Here is an 18,527-nt window from a genome sequence, read left to right on the forward strand (position 1 = left end):
AACAAACACCAAGGGCTCTCACGTCAACGCTCACCGTTGTTGTCTTAGAATGTGTCCTGGGCCCCAATGAGGGTCCCAATCGCACATCTTGGGGCGCTTGTTGGTCGATTTCATGTGTAGTGCGTCGGACGTTGTACAAAGACATTCGACACTTCCATCCGTGGTAACATGTATTTAATGTCAATTATTGCTGTCTAGGCGTCGCAGATTGCAGTCAGGCTTGGGATGCGTGTGCTAGCACTTTATCGGAACAAGCCATATCACAGCAGCGCACATTTGCTCGAAGGTGTGTCTGGTCCCAGCAGTTCCGAGAAGTCGAGTATGCGAAGGCCAAAGCCAGCGAAAATGAAGTCATGACGTTTGTACGGTACTGACAATACCTTCGCAAATTCTTTTCCTCAAATTCGAGTACTTGCAGTAGGCCAAGCCACTTACGCAAGTTGCTTTGGGTTTTTAGAACCGGCCAGTCTTCATTGGCGTAGACCTAAGCGGGGTCCGCTCGAAGGCCACGCTTTCCAATGAAGCACCCTAAGTAAAGAATTTCTTCCGTGCCGAGATTCCCTTATCTGCATTAACATACAGCTTATTCGTACGCATGTACTCAAACAACGCACTCAAATGGATGATGTGGTCTTCCTTATCTGTCCTCCCGTGCCACGCACGACTGTGGACGAAAATTACGTCGAAGTATGTTTATGCATACGCCCGGTGGGGCCTGAACAATTGCGACACAAGACGATTCAATGTTGGTGGTGTATTTGATAGCCCTTGGGGCATCACCGACCCCTCCCAGAGCACCCCTCTCGGTGTAATCACCGCTGTCAGCAGAATATCACCCGCTTTCATGAGCAATTGGTAATACCCATCGACCAAGTCGAAAGCACTGTACTTTGTAAATTCAAGCGTGTTGTTATGGAGGACATCCTTCCTAGAAATCGGCGTCTGTGCCGGAAGGGTGGCAGCCCTCAGCTTATTATAAACGTGAACGATTCATCACGTGCAGTTCGGCTTCCAGACACAAGACGATCAAATAGGAAGCCTTGCTCTCAGGAACCACTCCTGCGTTGTGTTTTGCACGGATGAAGGCGCCAATAACGTCTGAATGCTCCTTGGGTCGGGGCTAGCAGCGAGTTACGCAGTATTTGGTTCCCGGAACCAGGTTGAACTCATGACGCACACCTCGGTCCGGAGGTAGACCCGACGGCGGATCTTTGAAGACGACATCTTGAATTTTTTTTATTAAAGTATAGAACGGATCCAAGAGATTCATCATTATCGAAGATTTACTTCGTGCGCTCAGCACCCTCTTGGTGTCCTCCATGACAGCTTCATCTAGAAGGGACGACGAGTTCATCTCATCGTTCGGTTGTATAATGACCACCTCGGCTAGACCACCTGCTTTCACGGCACCGCCAAACTCTTCGAAGGACATCTCGCCCAGCTCAACAAGAGCATCCACCGCGGGAATAGCTTCGAGGGTGATGTCACTGTCTTCCTTTCCCGTCAAAGCGTTGACAAGGGTGTATAGCTGTGCGGTATACACTCCTTGGGTCAGGGTTATAGCCCTGCGTCTTGCAGCTAATATACAGCATCATCCTTTCCTCTCTATAGAGGTTTTACGTCTCGTCGAAACCAGTGGGAACACGCACACGGCTTCGTCCAGTACCCCCACTCCCTGCTCCATCGGAGCCTTGATGTTATTAACAACGTCCGACGAAGAGCGGCAATTTGCGTAGTCTTCGTCTATTAGATAAAGTGCCACTCCACGCGCATCGAAATGACCTAGCCTAAGATGCCTCGGACCTCGCCCGACCATGCCACTCTCGGCGCGCAACAACTGTTAGCATTGCTCAGTGGATTACGTGCCACCCCTCGCGCATCAACAGGGCCTCATCCGTCGATACCACTCTTTGCATGCAACAACTGCTTTGATACTTGAGCAGTTCTCAGTAGGTTACGTTTCACTCCACGTTCAGCCCGCAAGCCACGCTAGGGACTCTTGTCCGAAACCCCTTCGGTGTTCGATCGCTCATATACTCCGATATCCTGCACAGTAACCGTCCCGACCCAGTCCCCGCGCCAATCACGCTTCTGTTTCCTAGCGGAGGTGAGTTCATGACTCACCAAAGCTCCACCATTGTGCGTAGCGCCCAAGTCTTCGACCTCCAATCAAACCATGGCTCATGATGTTCCAACCATGCCGTACCAAGGATAAGATCATACCTTGCATCCAAGCCTAAGACTACGCAGAATTCCAGGCTATCGAAGTCAAGAAACGTGACACCGAAGTCCACATGGACCCCGTCGCTAAGCAAACAATGACTGTGTCACTTAACCGCGTTTTCAGCGCTTCAGCATACAACTGATTTCCTTCGATCGTGGAGTGTCGAGCATAATTGCCCGACGCCCCGGAATCGATAAGGATCTTCCATGACTTTCTAAAGCCCTCACGGTCGCTTTTACGACCAGCAAGCCCGGCTTGCATACGCGCTCCGTGTTTGAGAGCACGGAGTTTTTCGAGGTGGAAGAGAAGAGAAGAGATAAAGAAAAGAAAAGAAAAGAAAAGAAAAGAAAAGAAAAGAAAAGAAAAGGAAAGGAAAGGAAAGGAAAGAAAAGAAAAAAAAGAAAAGAAAAAAAAGAAGAGGGCCATGCTGCCCTCTACCTTTTTGAGGTTCAACAGAACTTAGTCATCTCCAAGCTGGACACCCCGCTCTTAGTGGGTGCTCTCGATTCCCCGCGACAACTAGACTTGCTTGAAGCGGAACGTCGGTTCGATGAACCTTTACGCGCCTTGCACTAGGGACAAACAGTCTGAAGGTGACGGGTGTCCTCACAGACAGAACACCGTCGGTTGCTTCAAGCAGCTCGGCAGCTCGGAGCTCGCCGTCCTCGTTAGCTGAGATCCATTGGCCCAGGCTCGCTCGACTAGCTCCGAGTGTGTGCATTCCAACCAAGTCGCGTCGACTTCAAGTTGAATTTGGACATTTACCGTTCCTTCAAATAAAGGCGGATGCACACGGAAGACCTCCAACCTGGTTACGCCAACGCAGAGGCCCTCCATAAAACGGTCACTGCGAATGCCTCTGGGAGAGGATCGGCTGCCATCCCGGAAATGTCACTTCTCAACTCTTGGACAAAGTCCATTAACTTCTTCTTGCCCTGTCGAGCGGCTAGGAAACGCGATCGCACGCGATATGCCTTCGTAGGTGACGAGAACACTCACAAAAGTTGACGATTCAGCTCCTTCCAGGAGGGAAATGTCGCTTCAACCGAAGCCCCGCACATTAGTGCGCATTTTCGCGCTCGACCCCCGAGCTTGGAGGTAGCTAGCGCCACGTGTTCTTGCTCATTCTGGAGCATGGCTCATGCCATAGCCATCTCCGCCTCTCTTACCCAGAGCAAGAAATTCTCTTCAGCGTTACCCTCGAAGGTCTTAAAGCTCATCATGAGCGGCCTGAGCAGGGAGGAGTCATCCGTCGTCGACGGTGGCGTCATGGACGCAGTCGACGCTGACTGCTTCTGCTGTAGGTGCTCTAGCAGAGCATTGAATCAGTCGTAGATTGACTGCGAGTGCTACCAATTAATGCGGGGCTGCCTGAGCTCTTTGCTTAGAGGAAGCTTACTAAGGTCACCGACCTTATGTTCTATACAAGAACCAGTTCGAGTGTAGCGGATCGCAATCCGCTACCTCCAGAGTGCAAGGTAAAGCCGCTCTTCCGTTTATAATTGAAACTGTATTTAATTGTTTTATATGTGGCAGAGCCGCCTATATCTAAAACCTTATTCTAAGTAACTAGTAAAATCTAATTAATATGCATTATTACTGGCAGTCCTGCCACGTAGTGGCATCTTTTGACGGTGTAGCAACACCATTGTGTAGTTACACCAACTTATATAATCCACATCTTTGTACGGTCACGTCATTTTGTGTAATCCTCCCTTTCATACAAGGGTACGTGTATCTCCTTTACACTCTGAATACGCGTGATCCCGTTACAAGCTTTGTTAGGGTCTGTGACTTTCGTTCTGTACTTCTAACTAGTACGATCGCAATCCACTTACTCCAAGAGTAACTACAACCCTAATCCAAGTCTAATTAGCTCTTCCGTCTCAAATGAAAACTGTATCTTTCGGTTTTATTTGCGGCAAAGTCGCCTATATCTAAATCAATAGGTTCTTCTGATTTGAAAGTAACACCTAATTAAATATATAACTACTGGCTGTTCCAGCCACGTACTGACTTGTTTTTGAGAGTGTAGCCAGTGCAATTCACACCATTGTGTGGTCACACCATCTTGTGTGACCACACCCTTCATACAGAGCACGTGAAACACGTTACAGTTACAGGAAGCCACTGTTCAATCAAGGTTCGAGGGATTGGCAAATTGAACAAAATAGTAAAATCTCCGGCGAAACTCATAGAGAAATTCAAGAGAAGGAGCTCTTCCATTCTAATAAAGTTATTGGGAAAGTGGCAAAGAAAACGCCTTTGCAGAACAGTACTTCTACATTGGTCCCTTAAGCTGTACCTTGGAAATGAAAAGGCTCACTTTCTTGCTCTTGAGGAATTGGTTCCTTTCCTTCCTTCCCCAAGCTCTTGTTCTGTGTAAAACCAGTGCTCATGATGAGGGCCTGCAGGTCAAAACAACCAATGGTGACGATGTTGAGGGTCTAGATGATGACAGCGCTGAGCAAGTCAAGGTTACACCTTCTGAGGCACCGACGATGCTTGAATCACTGAGGACATATATATGACATATAGACAATCATACAAACTACTGCTCGATTAACAAAGCGTTATAGACGAGCGAAAAGAAGTCGGAGATGGACTGTTGCTTCTGCTATTGTTTCTTGATCAGACCAGCCTTGTTCTTCATATTGCGGAGGGCTGTGATGAAGTCCAGACTTTTTAATGCAGAACTCCTATTATTAGGTTTGAGAGGTTTTCTTCAAATTTTGTGAGCGCTCCGACTTGAGATCATGACTTTTATTTAATTTATAGAGGACTGTTTATTGTACAGGTTCTATATTGACAGGTTCTACTGCATAATAGATAGTATCAAGGAAATGACCAGTATCAAATATGTTTAAATAATATTTCTTTCACAAAACGGCCAAGCATCCTACAAATATGCAGTTCAACCTCAGAATAAACGTTTGACGTGGCTCATTTATTTAGGTGTTGTAGTTTTATTATTGATGAATCAGACATGGACACATGATGGTATGATACCGCGGTGTCTATTCTTCAAGCCACGTCAGACCTAGAAGATCCCGTTTTAAACACACGATATGCTTGCTTCCCAGGCCATTAAACAAGCACGCCTCCTCCCAGTCATCTGCCGCAGTTTTGCTGTACTCACCGCAAACACAATCAATCCCAACATTGTAAAGGCCGAGTATGCAGTGCGTGGCGCGCTGGTGCTGCGCTCTAACGAGTACGACAGTCGTCTGGCCCGTGGTGATAAATCGCTTCCTTTTGACAAAATTATTCCTTGCAACATTGGAAACCCACAAGTGCTCGAACAGAAGCCTATTGAGTTTCACCGCCAGGTGCTGGCGCTTGTCAATGTACCTGGCATGGTAGATCGACCAGAAGCGCAGAAGCTTTTCCCACCAGATGCAATTGCACGCGCCAAGTTTTATATTGACAATATTGTGGGCGGCACTGGTGCTTATGGCCACAGTAAAGGCACACCTATCGTGCGCGAGGAGGTTGCACGCTTCCTACAACGTCGCGACGGCCACTCGGCAGATCCCGAGGACATTTTTCTCACAGACGGAGCCAGTCCGGCTGTACAGAATTCGTTACTGTCTCTGATCCGCGATGAAAACGACGCAATTTTGGCTCCCATTCCTCAATATCCTTTATACTCAGCGACCATCGCTATAAACGGTGGTACTCTGACTGGGTACTACCTGGATGAGGCAAATGCCTGGGGCCTTGATGCCGCGGAGCTGGCACGCGCAGTCAAAGAAGCTCGTGATGCGGGTAAGACTGTGCGTGCAATGGCTGTGATCAATCCAGGAAACCCAACTGGCCAGTGTCTGTCGGAAGAGAACATCGAGGCGATCATCAAGTTTTGCAAGAAGGAGTCCATCCTTATCTTAGCTGATGAAGTATACCAGGAAAATGTGTACGCTGAAGGCAAGAAATTTTTCTCGTTTAAAAAAGTTCTTCGTGACTTGGGTAGAGAGTATGATGATGTAGAGCTTATTTCGTTTCACTCGACTTCCAAGGGCTTCACGGGCGAGTGTGGTCGCCGCGGTGGCTACATGGAACTAGTCAACATTGATGAGAGTGCAAAAGATCAGTTTTACAAGCTCATGTCCATAAATTTGTGCTCAAATATCGAGGGTCAGCTAATGGTTGGAATGATGACCAATCCACCGCAGCCCGGAGATGCATCGTACCAGCGCTACATTGAACAGCGGGACGACACGCTAAACTCGCTCAAGCGTCGTGCAATGAAGCTCGTTGAGGCCTTGAACAAACTAGAGGGTGTCACCTGTAATGAGACAGAGGGTGCTATGTATACATTTCCAAATGTCACGCTTCCGTTGAATGCTGTTGAGGCCGCCAAGGAAGCAGGTATGGCGCCGGACGCGTTCTATTGCATGCGATTGCTAGATGAGACAGGGATTGTAGTGGTGCCTGGCTCAGGATTTGGCCAAAAGGAGGGAACCTGGCACTTTCGTACGACGATACTGCCACCTGAGGCGGCTGTGGACGCTGTGATCAAAAAGATGACCAAATTTCATGCCGACTTTATGGACAAATACCGGTAAACGTCAGGAGTTTTTACTATTGCTTTTGTTGAGTGATACCACAAGAAATAAATTCGACCGATTAATTAATAAAGCAGAAAATAGTAGGCGATATGATGCTTTTGCCATTCAAGGAAGATTCGCAACTATTCCGGGTGTGCCTCTACTATGGTGCGTTTGTGCTGATATTCAAGTTAATTCTGCCCTTGATATTTCAGCGTCAGGTGTCCTTAAAGATACCGCGCTTGCCTCTACGACTATCTGTCGTTCCGCTGTCCACCAGAGATTATCAACAGCGACGAAAAGTGTTACGACAAAAAATTGCGGCGCTACAACGAGCACTAGCCGAAACGCCTCAAGCCTCGCCACAAAAACTGATGCATTTATCAATAGCGAAATCCAAGCAGTGTACTAAGGCGTCTACGTTATCATCGCCAAGGTCAAAACTATTGCGTAAGACAAGTAAAATGAAGCATCACAACCAAAGCTATCTAGAAAAGGGTGAGAACAGAGATAGTAACATAAAGTGGGAAAAAGGGCGGCGTGATACCTCAGTGAGACGACTGCCGTTGGCGATAACAGAGTCTTTAAAAACTCGATTGTCACAATTTGAAGGTTTCTCTTTTGATGAAGGTTTCTCTTTTGATGTCTCATACAACGAGACGCCAGATGACATAGAGAAGCTAGACCGAGCAAGAGCGCTCAGTAAGCCGCTAGATAGGCGACGGGAACCGCCGATGTGTGCAGGAAAAAGACCGGTGCAGTTGGTGGACGATGTTGAGAGAGAAGTCGATAGTGAGTTTGCTACTCATTTAAATGCGGTGATCAAGGCTCGCTCTAGAGGAAAAGTATTCAATCCTTCAGCTACATCTGCACCAAGTGATGTGTCAGGAGTTCGCGCTGCATCAGGTGAAAAGCATTCAGTGCATGCAATCTCTCCAAAACCAAATCCAAAAGATCAAGTTCCCGATGCGTCGATAGAACAGCTAGATCAACAGATAAATAATTGCGCTGAAGATGAACACGCAAAGGTCTGTGAGCAACGTGAATCTTTGTCCGATTTCCAAGTATTTTGCGTCTCCTTCGCAAAAGGTGGCTCTGCGGCTGCAACCACTACCCTATTAAAGCGGAAACACTCCCAAGCGTTCAAATCGGACGCCGGATTATCGAATGATGGCGCTGGTACCACACAACAATTTATGAAACATCCTCGAATTCGAAATGATCGTGCCGAGCACGTTTTGGACAATGCCGTGGCTGTAGATCTTAAGATTATAAACAAACGCACGTACGATGAAGCTTTTGTATCAGATCCCGAACATAAAGTTGATGAGGCAGTGGCAGCGCAGCAGCATACGGAGAAGCAATACCAGGATCAAATCTTTTCAGAACAAGATAGGCCTAAGACAATGTAAGTAGTGATGGCACAGCGATACGTCAGCTAACGAACATCTGATTGAACCTGTCCAGTAATTGTAGGTCACCACAGGTTGTTAGGCGAATTTCTTTTGATGATGAGGTTAGCGCGTTAGCTGCGCCTGCTTCAGACAATTTGAGCAGGAGCAGAATCGTAAAGCGCAAGCATCGGCAAGCTTTTGGCATGGGCAACGATGACAAGGATACAAAGAGTGATTTATCTCCTTGACTTAACATTTTCACTGCCCTGATTACAGTAGTAACATGTAAAATAAAGTTTTCAGCTTTGACTGTATTTTCAGCTTGCAATGGTTCATATTAGATTGCCACTAATGTTCTTCTTTTCCAGTCTTCACGATGTGAAACAGTCCGTGAATATTGTTGTTCTTAATAGCCTTCCGACAGGCTGCAATGACCGTAGATTTCGCACTACCGAAGCGCAACCGTGCAGCAAGCTGAATCATGTTATTCACCTCTTTAAGAGCATCGAGAAGCACTTGATGGTTTGTACTCCGCTTTGTATACTCACCTAATAGCTGGTTGTTGAGAGAGAACAATTCGGAGTAAAATTGTCGCATTCGTGGCCTGTGGAAGTATCGTAAGGACAGCGGCGTTTTAAAATAGGAAACAGACATGCTAAAACAATACGTACATGTCATTCAAAATTCGCGAGTCTTCAGCACGAATGATGAGATTTTTGACTTGATTGGAGTCGTCAGCCATTTCACCTGTAAGTTTGAGCCGGATCGCGTTACTCTCATCCACCTTCACAAGCAAGTTCCGAAAGTCCTTCATTTGACGTGGAAATTCTGCCACTGATTCAAGTTCGCGCCATTCGAGAAAGGCGCACATGTGCTGTACAAGTTCTGCCGCCAGCTCCATGTTATCAGTTCGAAGTTCGGTGTCGTGTGGTGTGACGGAAATGTTGAGCCGCGAGTCGTCGCGAAGAGAGCGAAACATAAAGTTTGCTTCAGAAGTATCGGGTATTGTTTCTGCTAGACAAAAGGCGTCAGCCAACCACGAATATATTTGTTGTGGTTTGACAGGCGTACTAAAGCGCACAAATCCTTCAGGGTTGGTCTGCAGGCTCGTTTCACCAGTAATATGATGAAATGCAGCGAATTTTGGCACCTTGAAGCTGCACTCAAACACGTGAAAGGAGGTGTGATGACCTCGTAAGCCTACGAGCACTTTAAATTCGAGATTTGCTGCAACAGGTTTATCAACGTTGAGCGGAAATCGAACGGTTGAGCTCATGGTCGCTGGACGAACGACATACGATTCACCAGCGAAGATGCCGACCTCGGACTCAAAAACAATCACCATCTTGATAACTGCGTCGTTCTCAGTCGACACTTCAAGCTCGAAGTTCTTGGCGCTTTTGCTTGCCAGTGATCGTACCTTGATCTTTGTGTCGGCTCGAATTTTTAGGCCTTTTCCAGTAGCGGTAGCAGTTCCAGATTGATGGGCCTCTAAAGCTTTCATTTCAATATGGAGTGCGGCACGATGTTTGGATAATCTCGCCACCTCTTTTTCTTCCAGGCTAGACTTATCACTCGCTCCGTTGTCTGAGGTCCCTGGTGCAGAAAAATCACCTGTAGCTGTGAAGTAGCCTCGAATTTCTCCGTCTGCAGAACAGCAGATAATTTCATCTTTGCCATCCATGCGATAGTCAGCTGTTACAAGTGCCGCCACGGGTGAAGTAAACATTTCTTTGTACACAGCTTCTCCATTCAATATCTTCCGCGACTCAAGCTTGCCGTTGCTCCATCCCATGACGATCTCCTTCTCTCCATCACCATCGATGTCAAAGCTGTGAATTGCTATTGGGATGTTCTTTGATTTGATACGCCATGCACGATGTTTTCCTTTGTAGACACCTACCGTACCATTTTGCAGAGCATAGCCATAAAATTGCTTTTTTATCGATGTGAGAGCGAGCACTTGACTTGTCTCCGTGCAGTTAAATACAGCTTCTTCATTCTGAAAAGCTCGGATTTCAAAATCGTCTGACCCAGCAACAAGTTCACTGCGTCCATGGCCGGTCACGTCACACACCGTCAGCGCACGAACATGGTCTCCAGTGACCGTCCAGAAAAGCTCGCCGCCGTCCCGACCAAAACCTTGCAGTGAGCAATTGCCACCCACCACAACCATCTGTGACGAGGAGCTTAAGGGTGACGTTGCTCGTGGCGCTGACGCAAATAGCATAGCGCTTACGCCATCAGGCACGTCCTTGTAGAAGATATCGGAATTTTTTTCCACATCGTACGCTAGTAGACTTGATTGCGTTCCAATTACAAGAGTATCGCCCTGATCCGTCGTCTCAAACTTGCCTGCCGCCAAAGCCGTTACAGTCCGATTGATTTTAAGGAAGCGCATGCTGCTTTGCTCATTGTCACCGACCAAGGAGTTGTTTTGAAATGTGTTTTCGTTCGGCGAATGGATAAACACTTTTCCGGCAGTAGTGCCACATGCCAGTGCAGGGTGGCGGCCATCAAATTTTCCTACTTGAGCCACGCGCTCAAGAATAGGCTGGTGCAGATGCACCTGAAAGGCTGGCAGCATATACGTCGCTTAAAGATTGCAAGATTTTGAACCTTCAATTTGTGTTATTTACACATCACGAGACATTCGACGCAAATTTGCGGTGTATCATGATGCCAAGCAAGCCTGTGCTGACATTTGTGACTGGCAACTCGAACAAGCTCAAAGAGGTTATAGCTATCTTAGGTGCTGATTTTCCGTTCGAGTTGCGCAATCAGGCTGTAAATTTACCGGAGTTGCAGGGTGAGCCTGTCGATATTGTCAAGGAGAAATGCCGCCTCGCGACCAAGGAGGTTCAGGGCGCTGTGCTTGTGGAGGACACATCACTTTGCTATAATGCGCTTCAAGGGCTACCTGGCCCTTATATCAAGTGGTTTTTGGAAAAAACGGGCCATGAAGGTCTCAACAATATGCTGGCTGCTTACGAGGACAAGTCCGCGTATGCCCAGTGCATATTTGCCTACGCGTCGGCGGGGACCGAACCACAAATTTTCGTTGGCCAAACGCACGGCAAAATTGTTTTAGCCCGAGGGCCAACTACTTTTGGCTGGGATCCGGTCTTTCAGCCAGATGGTTATGACCAGACATACGCCGAAATGGAAAAGAGCACTAAGAACAAGATCTCGCACCGCTTCAAGGCCTTAGAAGCACTTAAGGCTCACCTCATCAAGTCCTTATAGTAATCATTCGAAAAAAAATGCTTTAGATGACTAGCTACATTTCTGTCTGACTTTGTCAAGTGTCTTTCTATCATCACGTCGTAAAATAATCTGTGTAAGGTGACGCAAAAGCTTTTCATCAAATATTGTTTTTGTCGCTTCAGATCGACTGCATGGAGTCACTTCAGTACATTCAACCGTCGGCGTTAGTCGATATGCTGCGCGATACAAATTCGTCTATTAAACGCCCCGTAATCATCGATGTGCGTGACACCGATTATGCTGGTGGACATATCCGCTCTGCGGTGAACATCACTGAAGACAATTTTATGGACGACGACGACGTGGATGCCCTCGTTGGCATGTACAAGGACGAAGACGCCGTTGTGTTCCACTGCATGATGAGTCAAGTACGCGGTCCATCCTGTGCCAAAAGATTCATGTCACGAATGGAAGTAATTCTTGAAGGAGCTACGCACAAGCCACGGGTACTCATTCTGCAAGGTGGCTATGAGCGATTCGGAAAGGTGAGCACTGATATATTAGCTTTATACACGTTTCGTCGGGTAAATTGCCTCCATTCTTTGTGTCTATACTTTCCGAGGACAGATCTACAAGGATGAGGCAGATCTCATTGAACTGGACGATTAGACCCATTTCAGGCGCAATTCATCTAAACCACATGACAAAGCAATCAGCTCTATAGGTAGAAGTCTGCAAGCTTGACTGGTGGAGATTGCGTTTTTGTTATGAAGTCGATAAGGAAAGGAGCTTTGATACATTCGATTTTGTGCGTCTTGAGTTTCTTCATCAAGGGGTCACGCATCGTAACATCAGGGGAAAAGAGCGCTACGACAGGAGCTTCAGGTGTTGACTCTTTTGACAAACTCTGGTAGTTGATAGTCTTCGTAAGCGGAATTACAGCACCTCTACCAGCGAGAATAATGCGCTCACACATATCTTGAGGAGGTACGCACTTTGCATGTATAAAAAAGCGCCATCTATAGAAAGCACCAGCGTGTCCGCCGGCGCGCTTCTTACGCCAGTATGCACACGCCTCGGGCCAAATACGCGTATCAACATTCTCTATGTCCGATTCATGGCTTCCCCATTCGTAGGCGGATTCATCAATAAATGATTTTGCGAGAGAACAGGCTTCTAAGTAGGAAGGCTTCAGTATCCACTGTGATGACAAAAAGTAATGAGTCAAGGAAGAAGTTCAATTTCGACCGAAGAATTATACGAACCTTGCCAGCCGCACACCCAGCGACAAACTTCTCTGTACGCTTGAGTTCACTGCAGATAATGTGGGTGCAGCTGCTGTCAAATATGCGACCAAAGTCACTAACGCTTCCACCCAGTGAAGTAATGATCGATGTAAGATTTGCTGCTTGGCCTCGATCGCCAGTGAGTAAAAAAACGCGTTTTAAATCAGGTAAAGGTGCTGCATATGACTTTTTAACTGCACCCAAATCCTTCTTCTGCTTCGTCATTGATGTCTTGCTTGTTTTAGATGTCTTCAATCCTTCCGAGTCTGCAAGTTTGCGTTTTTTTGTTTTGCAACTAACGGATTGTTTTGACACTTCAAGCTTCTTGTTTAATGCAGAAGTGGTGACTGCTTTTAAAATGCCTGATTCGTCAGCGTTGCTATCGCTACTGAGGCATATAACAAGCGGAGGCTCATTCATGGTGTTTGCACCAGTTCTCATAGCAACAGGAGGTTCTTTCTCTATTTCGTCCACAACTGCAAATGCTGCTTCCGCATCGTTTTCTTGAGCCCTTTGCTCAACGTTCGGCGAAAGGCATGTGTTTGTAGGTGTATCAAACAGCCTGCACGGAGCAATTTTCGCATTATTAGGAGTCGCAAATAATTTGGATGCTGTCGCTGGAGTCTTTGCCTCTTGATCAGCTATACTTTTTTTGTCACAAGGAGTGGGTACTTTATCAATCTCTTCGAGTATACCATTGACATCAAATCGACCCTCGCCACTTTTCTTTGCTTTCTTAATTCTTCTCAAATTAGGTGTAATTGCATGTTTTGTCTTGTTGAGAGCATTCTTTTCGGAAGTGAGCCTTTTACTGTCCATCTTCTTCGAACTGTGATCTGATGCCCAGCTGTCTGTATCGTCCGACAAATCTTTCTTGTGTTTATAATGAAAAGCAACTTCAGACACATATTCCCACCTCGACAAGCATACGAATATCCACTTTTTGTAACAATTAGCACAACTATTAAGTTCGAATTCAGATCAAAAGAAAATCAAGCGTATGTACCTCATGACTTAAAATATTTTCAAATTCCCAGCTGAGCGCCTTCTTGTACTTTTCACCCGATGCTTCGTGACATAATAGGTGTGTCGAGTACGTTCGTGAAAGGACCGGAAGCATGCACGCACCTGTAGCGTGAATAGCAATTTGTAGTTCTTCTCGCGTTGGGTTTGTTCGGCTCGAGTACCCGGACAGTGTCACAACAAAAGATTGCATTCCATGAATACTTCCATATGACTGAACTGGACGCTGAATCGCCTCGTTGTAAGGAGTTGGGTCGCTGACATGCGAGAGACCTGCTAATACCCAGTAAATACTCACCACTTTTTTGTCTTGGCGCAAGGCCTCATTGTATTCGAAACCACCACAATAGCGGCACACGACAAACGACGCATTCGCCACCACCTTGACCACAATTTCCTGATATGCATCACTAAAAGGCACGATTGCCACCTTGGCGTCCACCGTCTTTAGCATATCGGACAGTTTTTCTCGCAGCAGTGGAGCTATGTGCTGGGCAACGAGTACAATAGCTCCGTGAAGTGACTTTCTCATTGCCTCCATCCTCTACAAGCAATTTATTCGTGACATCTTTTCTAAGCACCATCGCGAATATGTGACAATTTCTTACCTCATTGGACAGCTTGCGGACCATCGAGAGATCAGAACCCAATTCTGTCCTACCCACTTGATACACCAGGGCATATTTGCCAAGATCCAAATTTTCCACTTGCACTTCTGGTTGAGTCTTCCAGCTCGGCAATTTCTCACTTGCATTATTTGCGACAGCTTTGGTGGGACCAAAAGCAAAAGGCTCTTCCGGCATACATCTCCGACGCATCACGCACTCCTCAATCCACGTGTACTTGATGTGGTGCTGCTTGTCTAAGCCCGCACGTTGCCCAATGTAGGCGAGAACACAACGAGGAAGTGCGTAATCTGATTTTGCTGGTGTATTTGACAGATGCAACCTCCACGCTTCAAAACATCGGCCAAGGTTAGCTTTTAAAAAGTGGAGTTGCAACTTTTTCTGAAATTCCTCTACTTCCGGCTCTGCCACAGCAATAGAGTCTAAAACATTTTCCTCCTGATGCAATATGTGGGTAGCTCCACCATGCACTTCTTGCTGAGCAACAATTTGCCCTCCAAAATGCGTGATGAGACCATCGATAACTTTTCGAGCGTCTTTTCCGATAGTGCCTGCCGAAATCGCTAGAGTCGAAAAGATGAGTGCCGGGTTGGCGCTAAATCGGTCCTCGGGAAGTAGACTTTGAAGCAAAAACGTTCGAAAGACCCATTCTGGTCGAACCAGCGCCACAAAGCGCTCATTGCGTTGTTTAACAAAGCTCTCGTAGGCTTCTGGATGGCAAATGATGTGCGTCACAGCATTGCCGCTCGCGGCATTCGAGCCTTCTAGAATTGTCGCACCACAATCAAGTAGACACCGCTCAAGCGCAACAATTTCCATCATATCCAGCTTTGCCGGGTGCACGACGCACCTTAGCGCTGTATACAGATTATGCTTTCGCATACCAGGTCGAACTTTGAAACTTTTTGACAGAATTAAATGGCTCGAATGTAAGGCTTTTGCAATTGCCTTATTTTTCGAGTCTGTGAATTTTGGCCCATTTCGTTGCCACATGCCACATTTTTACTACTTTCGATTTGTGGCAGCCGGCATATCGATCGACTTATGATCATGCCTTCTTCGCGATTTAATCACCGACTGGCTGGCTCAATCGCTGTGTGTTTGTCAGTCATACTTTTATGCATGCTTAATTGACGCTGTGGCGGGACCGTAACTTATCGACTTGAGACGTGTAACGCTAGAACAGTTAAGCGTGGAGTTGTAAGGCAGAAAAGGATTGTAAACGTAGCGTGCTGGAGTCTATTTTGAAGAGCGAAGCGTATATCATTGACAAAAGCTGACATATATATGTACGTTTCTGGGCACCAACGGTGCCCGATCGTTTCGTGCAGCGACTGAAGACACCGTCAGAGTGGATGCATTGGCAAGAAAGTAAACTGCAGGAATCTGCGTCATCTGTTACGACGGAGACAAATTGCAACAGTAGCGAGTAGCGTCCATGCGCCGCCATACAGACAGAGGTTGTCCAAACCGCTTGTATAATTACACATGGGTTAATATATCAACGTCGCTCATGGTGGAACTTGAATAATTCATAGCCTGTACATTACGAAAAAGTTGGACTACATTTGTCACCTTTGACACTAGAGATTTTTGCTAATGATGTCCCCTTTCGAGAATCATAGCTACCAATATTTTTCACAAAGGCGATGTTGTCGCAGGAGCTATGGACTCGGATCTATCGAAGTGGGTGAATGAGGCAAATTCTATTGCTTAGAAACAGGACAGCACAATACAGTGATTAACATCGCGTGTCGTGAGCATTTAAATGACGTGTGGGTCAATACGTGCTTTGAATCAATAAGCGATAAGCGAGAATGAAAAATTAATCTGACAGTTGCAAATGAACGAATGCAGATCAAACGATGGGTAAGGTCTAATGTATCAACTCAATATCGTTCACCGAAAAAAACTTTTCATTTCAATACCAAATTGTTGATCAGCGCATCAGGGAACTCAACACGACGCGATAGGATTTCTTTGACTTGAGCAGCTGAAAGTGTCCAGACCACCCCGCGATGTTGTCGGCCATAAATGTCCAGTACATCTTGAGGGGTGTCTACATTAAGTACCTCAGCGAGCTGAATAAGAGTCGAAAAAGCCTTGCGTACTTCTTCTTCAGCACCACTTTCACTGCTAAGAAAGGTACTAATGACTCGAACATCCTTATCAAACTGCAGCGCACCGAGTTGATTTACCCGCGTGGCTCTCGAGAGGAACCAAGACTCGAGCTGAGTGGCTGAGTACAAAGCGATTCCCTGTACAACAGCGCGATAATTGCTATGCGAGAAACTTCCACGAAAAGAACCCAAAAGAGAGCGAAGTCCACGAACAAATTCATGTGCGAATGGGTCGTTGGCCTCGTTGAATGTGAACATGGCCTCGCTAAGTTCGTAGTGTTCGGCATTGCGCTTCGAAGATAAGGCTCCCGATGAAGAAAGACTGGTGGCTGATGCATTCAAGACCGAAGACGCTGACGATGGTGATGACAGGAGGGTATTAAGGTTATTGGCGATCTTTGGCTCTAAGAGCTTAAGGAGTTTTTTTCGGGAAGCCATAAGCAGCTGCTTAAGTTCGACGGAAGCGTCTTCCAGTGCATTTAAACAGGTCAAAATGTGCTGTGGCACCTCCGGAAATGCTTCAGGCAGCTCGTGTTCAAACTCGCCTTTCAGTTGTGCGATGTATCCAAAAGTAATTTCTAAGCTATTGAGTACGACCTCGGGGGCATGTTCTCTCCGTTGTACTGGCGTGAAATTAGCACTTTCACCGCTATTGACACCACTAACAGGTCCGACGGTTTTGCTGAGCTTCGCAAATTGCTGCTGCATCTGATCACGCAATTGCGCCGAGGAGGCAGCCAGTAAACCCGCCGCATCACCCCCTACAGCATTATCTATCTTCGCGGAAGTTGTCATGTGTCGTATGCGACTTCGCATTGTGTCACCAACGACATCTCGAAGCACCGTGTTGATCATATTGAGTACACCAGCCGCGCAGTCGACATGGCCTGTCGCCAACGCACGTAGCCCAGAATTACGTGCTACGTAAAATATTTCATCGATGGCCGATGATATCGGCAGGCATTCATATCCATTGCCGTCGTCAAAGCCACCATCAGCTCCTCCAAAATTGCTGTCAGCCGATGTATAATGCAGTTCTTCCCATTGAAATGCCTTTTGAGCGGCCTGATTCAGCAATGCATTCTCAAAAAAACAGTAAAATCCTGCAAGCTCCTGGACAGTTTTCCCCAATTCACTTTCGTGGATAGGTGGCATGACTGGACCTTCATCATCGTAAGATGAATCGCCTTTTATATATTCTCCATGGCCATTTGTTTCGATACCTTCGTCAAACGCCACTCTCGAGCGCATAAAACGTTCGTACGTCTGTGTGTGCTGAATCACTAGTGCCATTTCGTTCAGCTGTTCATTCATGGCAACAACGCTGTCATCTCTTGGACTTCCAGGTGTCGACTTGATTCTGCTGTTTTGATTTGGTGGTGACATTGGAGCACTTATAGCCTTAAAAGCAGGATGCTCTCCACTTGAAATATGTTCACGAAGCTTTCGCTGCGTTATGTACGCGTTCAGCACTGTGACTGCTGTCTGTTCTCCCACATTATACAGCTTCACCACAAAACGACTTGGGCCATGTACTCTCTCAAAACACTGCGACAGCAGTCCAGCATACTGCTGAACTTCTCGTGCGACGAGATTAAAAACCTCAGCAAGGTGCGCTATCAGCTCCTGAATACTAAACACGCCAATTTGTGAATATGTATCCCTTTTCAGCGCATGCATCAATGTCCTCTGTGCATGTTTCAATAGCATCACAAAGCCATGCTCCTCGTATTCTTTGCTGACCACTTTAAACAAACGTGCGTATGTCTGTATTTGTTGATTGTCGCCAGCGCGTAGGCCATCCTCAAAAGCGCCCTCAACGACTCGTTTAAGGTCGTTCTCGACAGTATCTAGTCGAAGCTTGTCAGCAACGTCAAGCGACGTATGCTGCTCAATTTCCTTCAGCGTTTGGAGAAAAGTTGCGGCCTCTGAGTATCTATGCTGTTGCATGGCACGTCGAATGCCTGTCAGAGCATTGCGCAAAGCCAGCAGCTGTGCCGACTGCTCAAGCGCCAGGCTCAGACGAGATTGAATCACATCAAGGCGTCGCACATCGCGCGTCATCTTCTCTGCCACGTCATTGGTGTTTGCGACTCGCTC

At 46.8% G+C, this 18,527-nt stretch overlaps 8 protein-coding genes across 8 annotated transcripts; 4 read left to right on the forward strand and 4 right to left on the reverse strand.

The window, feature by feature from the left end:
- Window positions 1-66: 66 nt before the first annotated feature.
- PHALS_00528 (uncharacterized protein) lies at window positions 67-374 on the forward strand (the record flags this gene model as incomplete). The annotated part of the gene is made up of 2 exons (XM_024717257.1): window positions 67-119; window positions 215-374. 2 exons carry the CDS (start codon window positions 67-69, stop codon window positions 372-374), a joined length of 213 nt encoding a protein of 70 aa, XP_024572576.1.
- A 4,144-nt stretch (window positions 375-4,518) lies between these two features.
- On the reverse strand, window positions 4,519-4,747 carry PHALS_00529 (uncharacterized protein; the record flags this gene model as incomplete). The annotated part of the gene is made up of 2 exons (XM_024717268.1): window positions 4,519-4,632; window positions 4,709-4,747. The coding sequence occupies 2 exons, from the start codon at window positions 4,745-4,747 to the stop codon at window positions 4,519-4,521; spliced, it is 153 nt and encodes a 50-aa protein (XP_024572577.1).
- Window positions 4,748-5,292: 545 nt separating this feature from the next.
- PHALS_00530 (alanine aminotransferase 2) lies at window positions 5,293-8,413 on the forward strand (the record flags this gene model as incomplete). Its single annotated transcript, XM_024717279.1, has 4 exons — window positions 5,293-6,785; window positions 6,903-6,939; window positions 7,005-8,179; window positions 8,248-8,413. The coding sequence occupies 4 exons, from the start codon at window positions 5,293-5,295 to the stop codon at window positions 8,411-8,413; spliced, it is 2,871 nt and encodes a 956-aa protein (XP_024572578.1).
- A 100-nt stretch (window positions 8,414-8,513) lies between these two features.
- PHALS_00531 (bardet-biedl syndrome 2 protein homolog) lies at window positions 8,514-10,752 on the reverse strand (the record flags this gene model as incomplete). Its single annotated transcript, XM_024717290.1, has 2 exons — window positions 8,514-8,769; window positions 8,837-10,752. The coding sequence occupies 2 exons, from the start codon at window positions 10,750-10,752 to the stop codon at window positions 8,514-8,516; spliced, it is 2,172 nt and encodes a 723-aa protein (XP_024572579.1).
- Window positions 10,753-10,844: 92 nt separating this feature from the next.
- On the forward strand, window positions 10,845-11,411 carry PHALS_00532 (ham1 family non-canonical purine ntp pyrophosphatase; the record flags this gene model as incomplete). The annotated part of the gene is made up of 1 exon (XM_024717301.1): window positions 10,845-11,411. The coding sequence occupies one exon, from the start codon at window positions 10,845-10,847 to the stop codon at window positions 11,409-11,411; it is 567 nt and encodes a 188-aa protein (XP_024572580.1).
- A 152-nt stretch (window positions 11,412-11,563) lies between these two features.
- Window positions 11,564-12,041, forward strand: PHALS_00533 (rhodanese-like protein; the record flags this gene model as incomplete). Its single annotated transcript, XM_024717312.1, has 2 exons — window positions 11,564-11,917; window positions 12,000-12,041. 2 exons carry the CDS (start codon window positions 11,564-11,566, stop codon window positions 12,039-12,041), a joined length of 396 nt encoding a protein of 131 aa, XP_024572581.1.
- A 49-nt stretch (window positions 12,042-12,090) lies between these two features.
- Window positions 12,091-15,300, reverse strand: PHALS_00534 (Nucleotide excision repair factor NEF2, RAD4/CUT5 component; the record flags this gene model as incomplete). The annotated part of the gene is made up of 4 exons (XM_024717323.1): window positions 12,091-12,573; window positions 12,638-13,597; window positions 13,665-14,225; window positions 14,290-15,300. 4 exons carry the CDS (start codon window positions 15,298-15,300, stop codon window positions 12,091-12,093), a joined length of 3,015 nt encoding a protein of 1,004 aa, XP_024572582.1.
- A 923-nt stretch (window positions 15,301-16,223) lies between these two features.
- PHALS_00535 (Golgi transport complex COD1 protein) lies at window positions 16,224-18,491 on the reverse strand (the record flags this gene model as incomplete). Its single annotated transcript, XM_024717335.1, has 1 exon — window positions 16,224-18,491. The coding sequence occupies one exon, from the start codon at window positions 18,489-18,491 to the stop codon at window positions 16,224-16,226; it is 2,268 nt and encodes a 755-aa protein (XP_024572583.1).
- Window positions 18,492-18,527: the final 36 nt, after the last annotated feature.

Source organism: Plasmopara halstedii (genome assembly GCF_900000015.1).
Source record: "Plasmopara halstedii genome assembly, contig: Scaffold_113, whole genome shotgun sequence".
Taxonomy (NCBI): Eukaryota; Oomycota; class Peronosporomycetes; order Peronosporales; family Peronosporaceae; genus Plasmopara; species Plasmopara halstedii.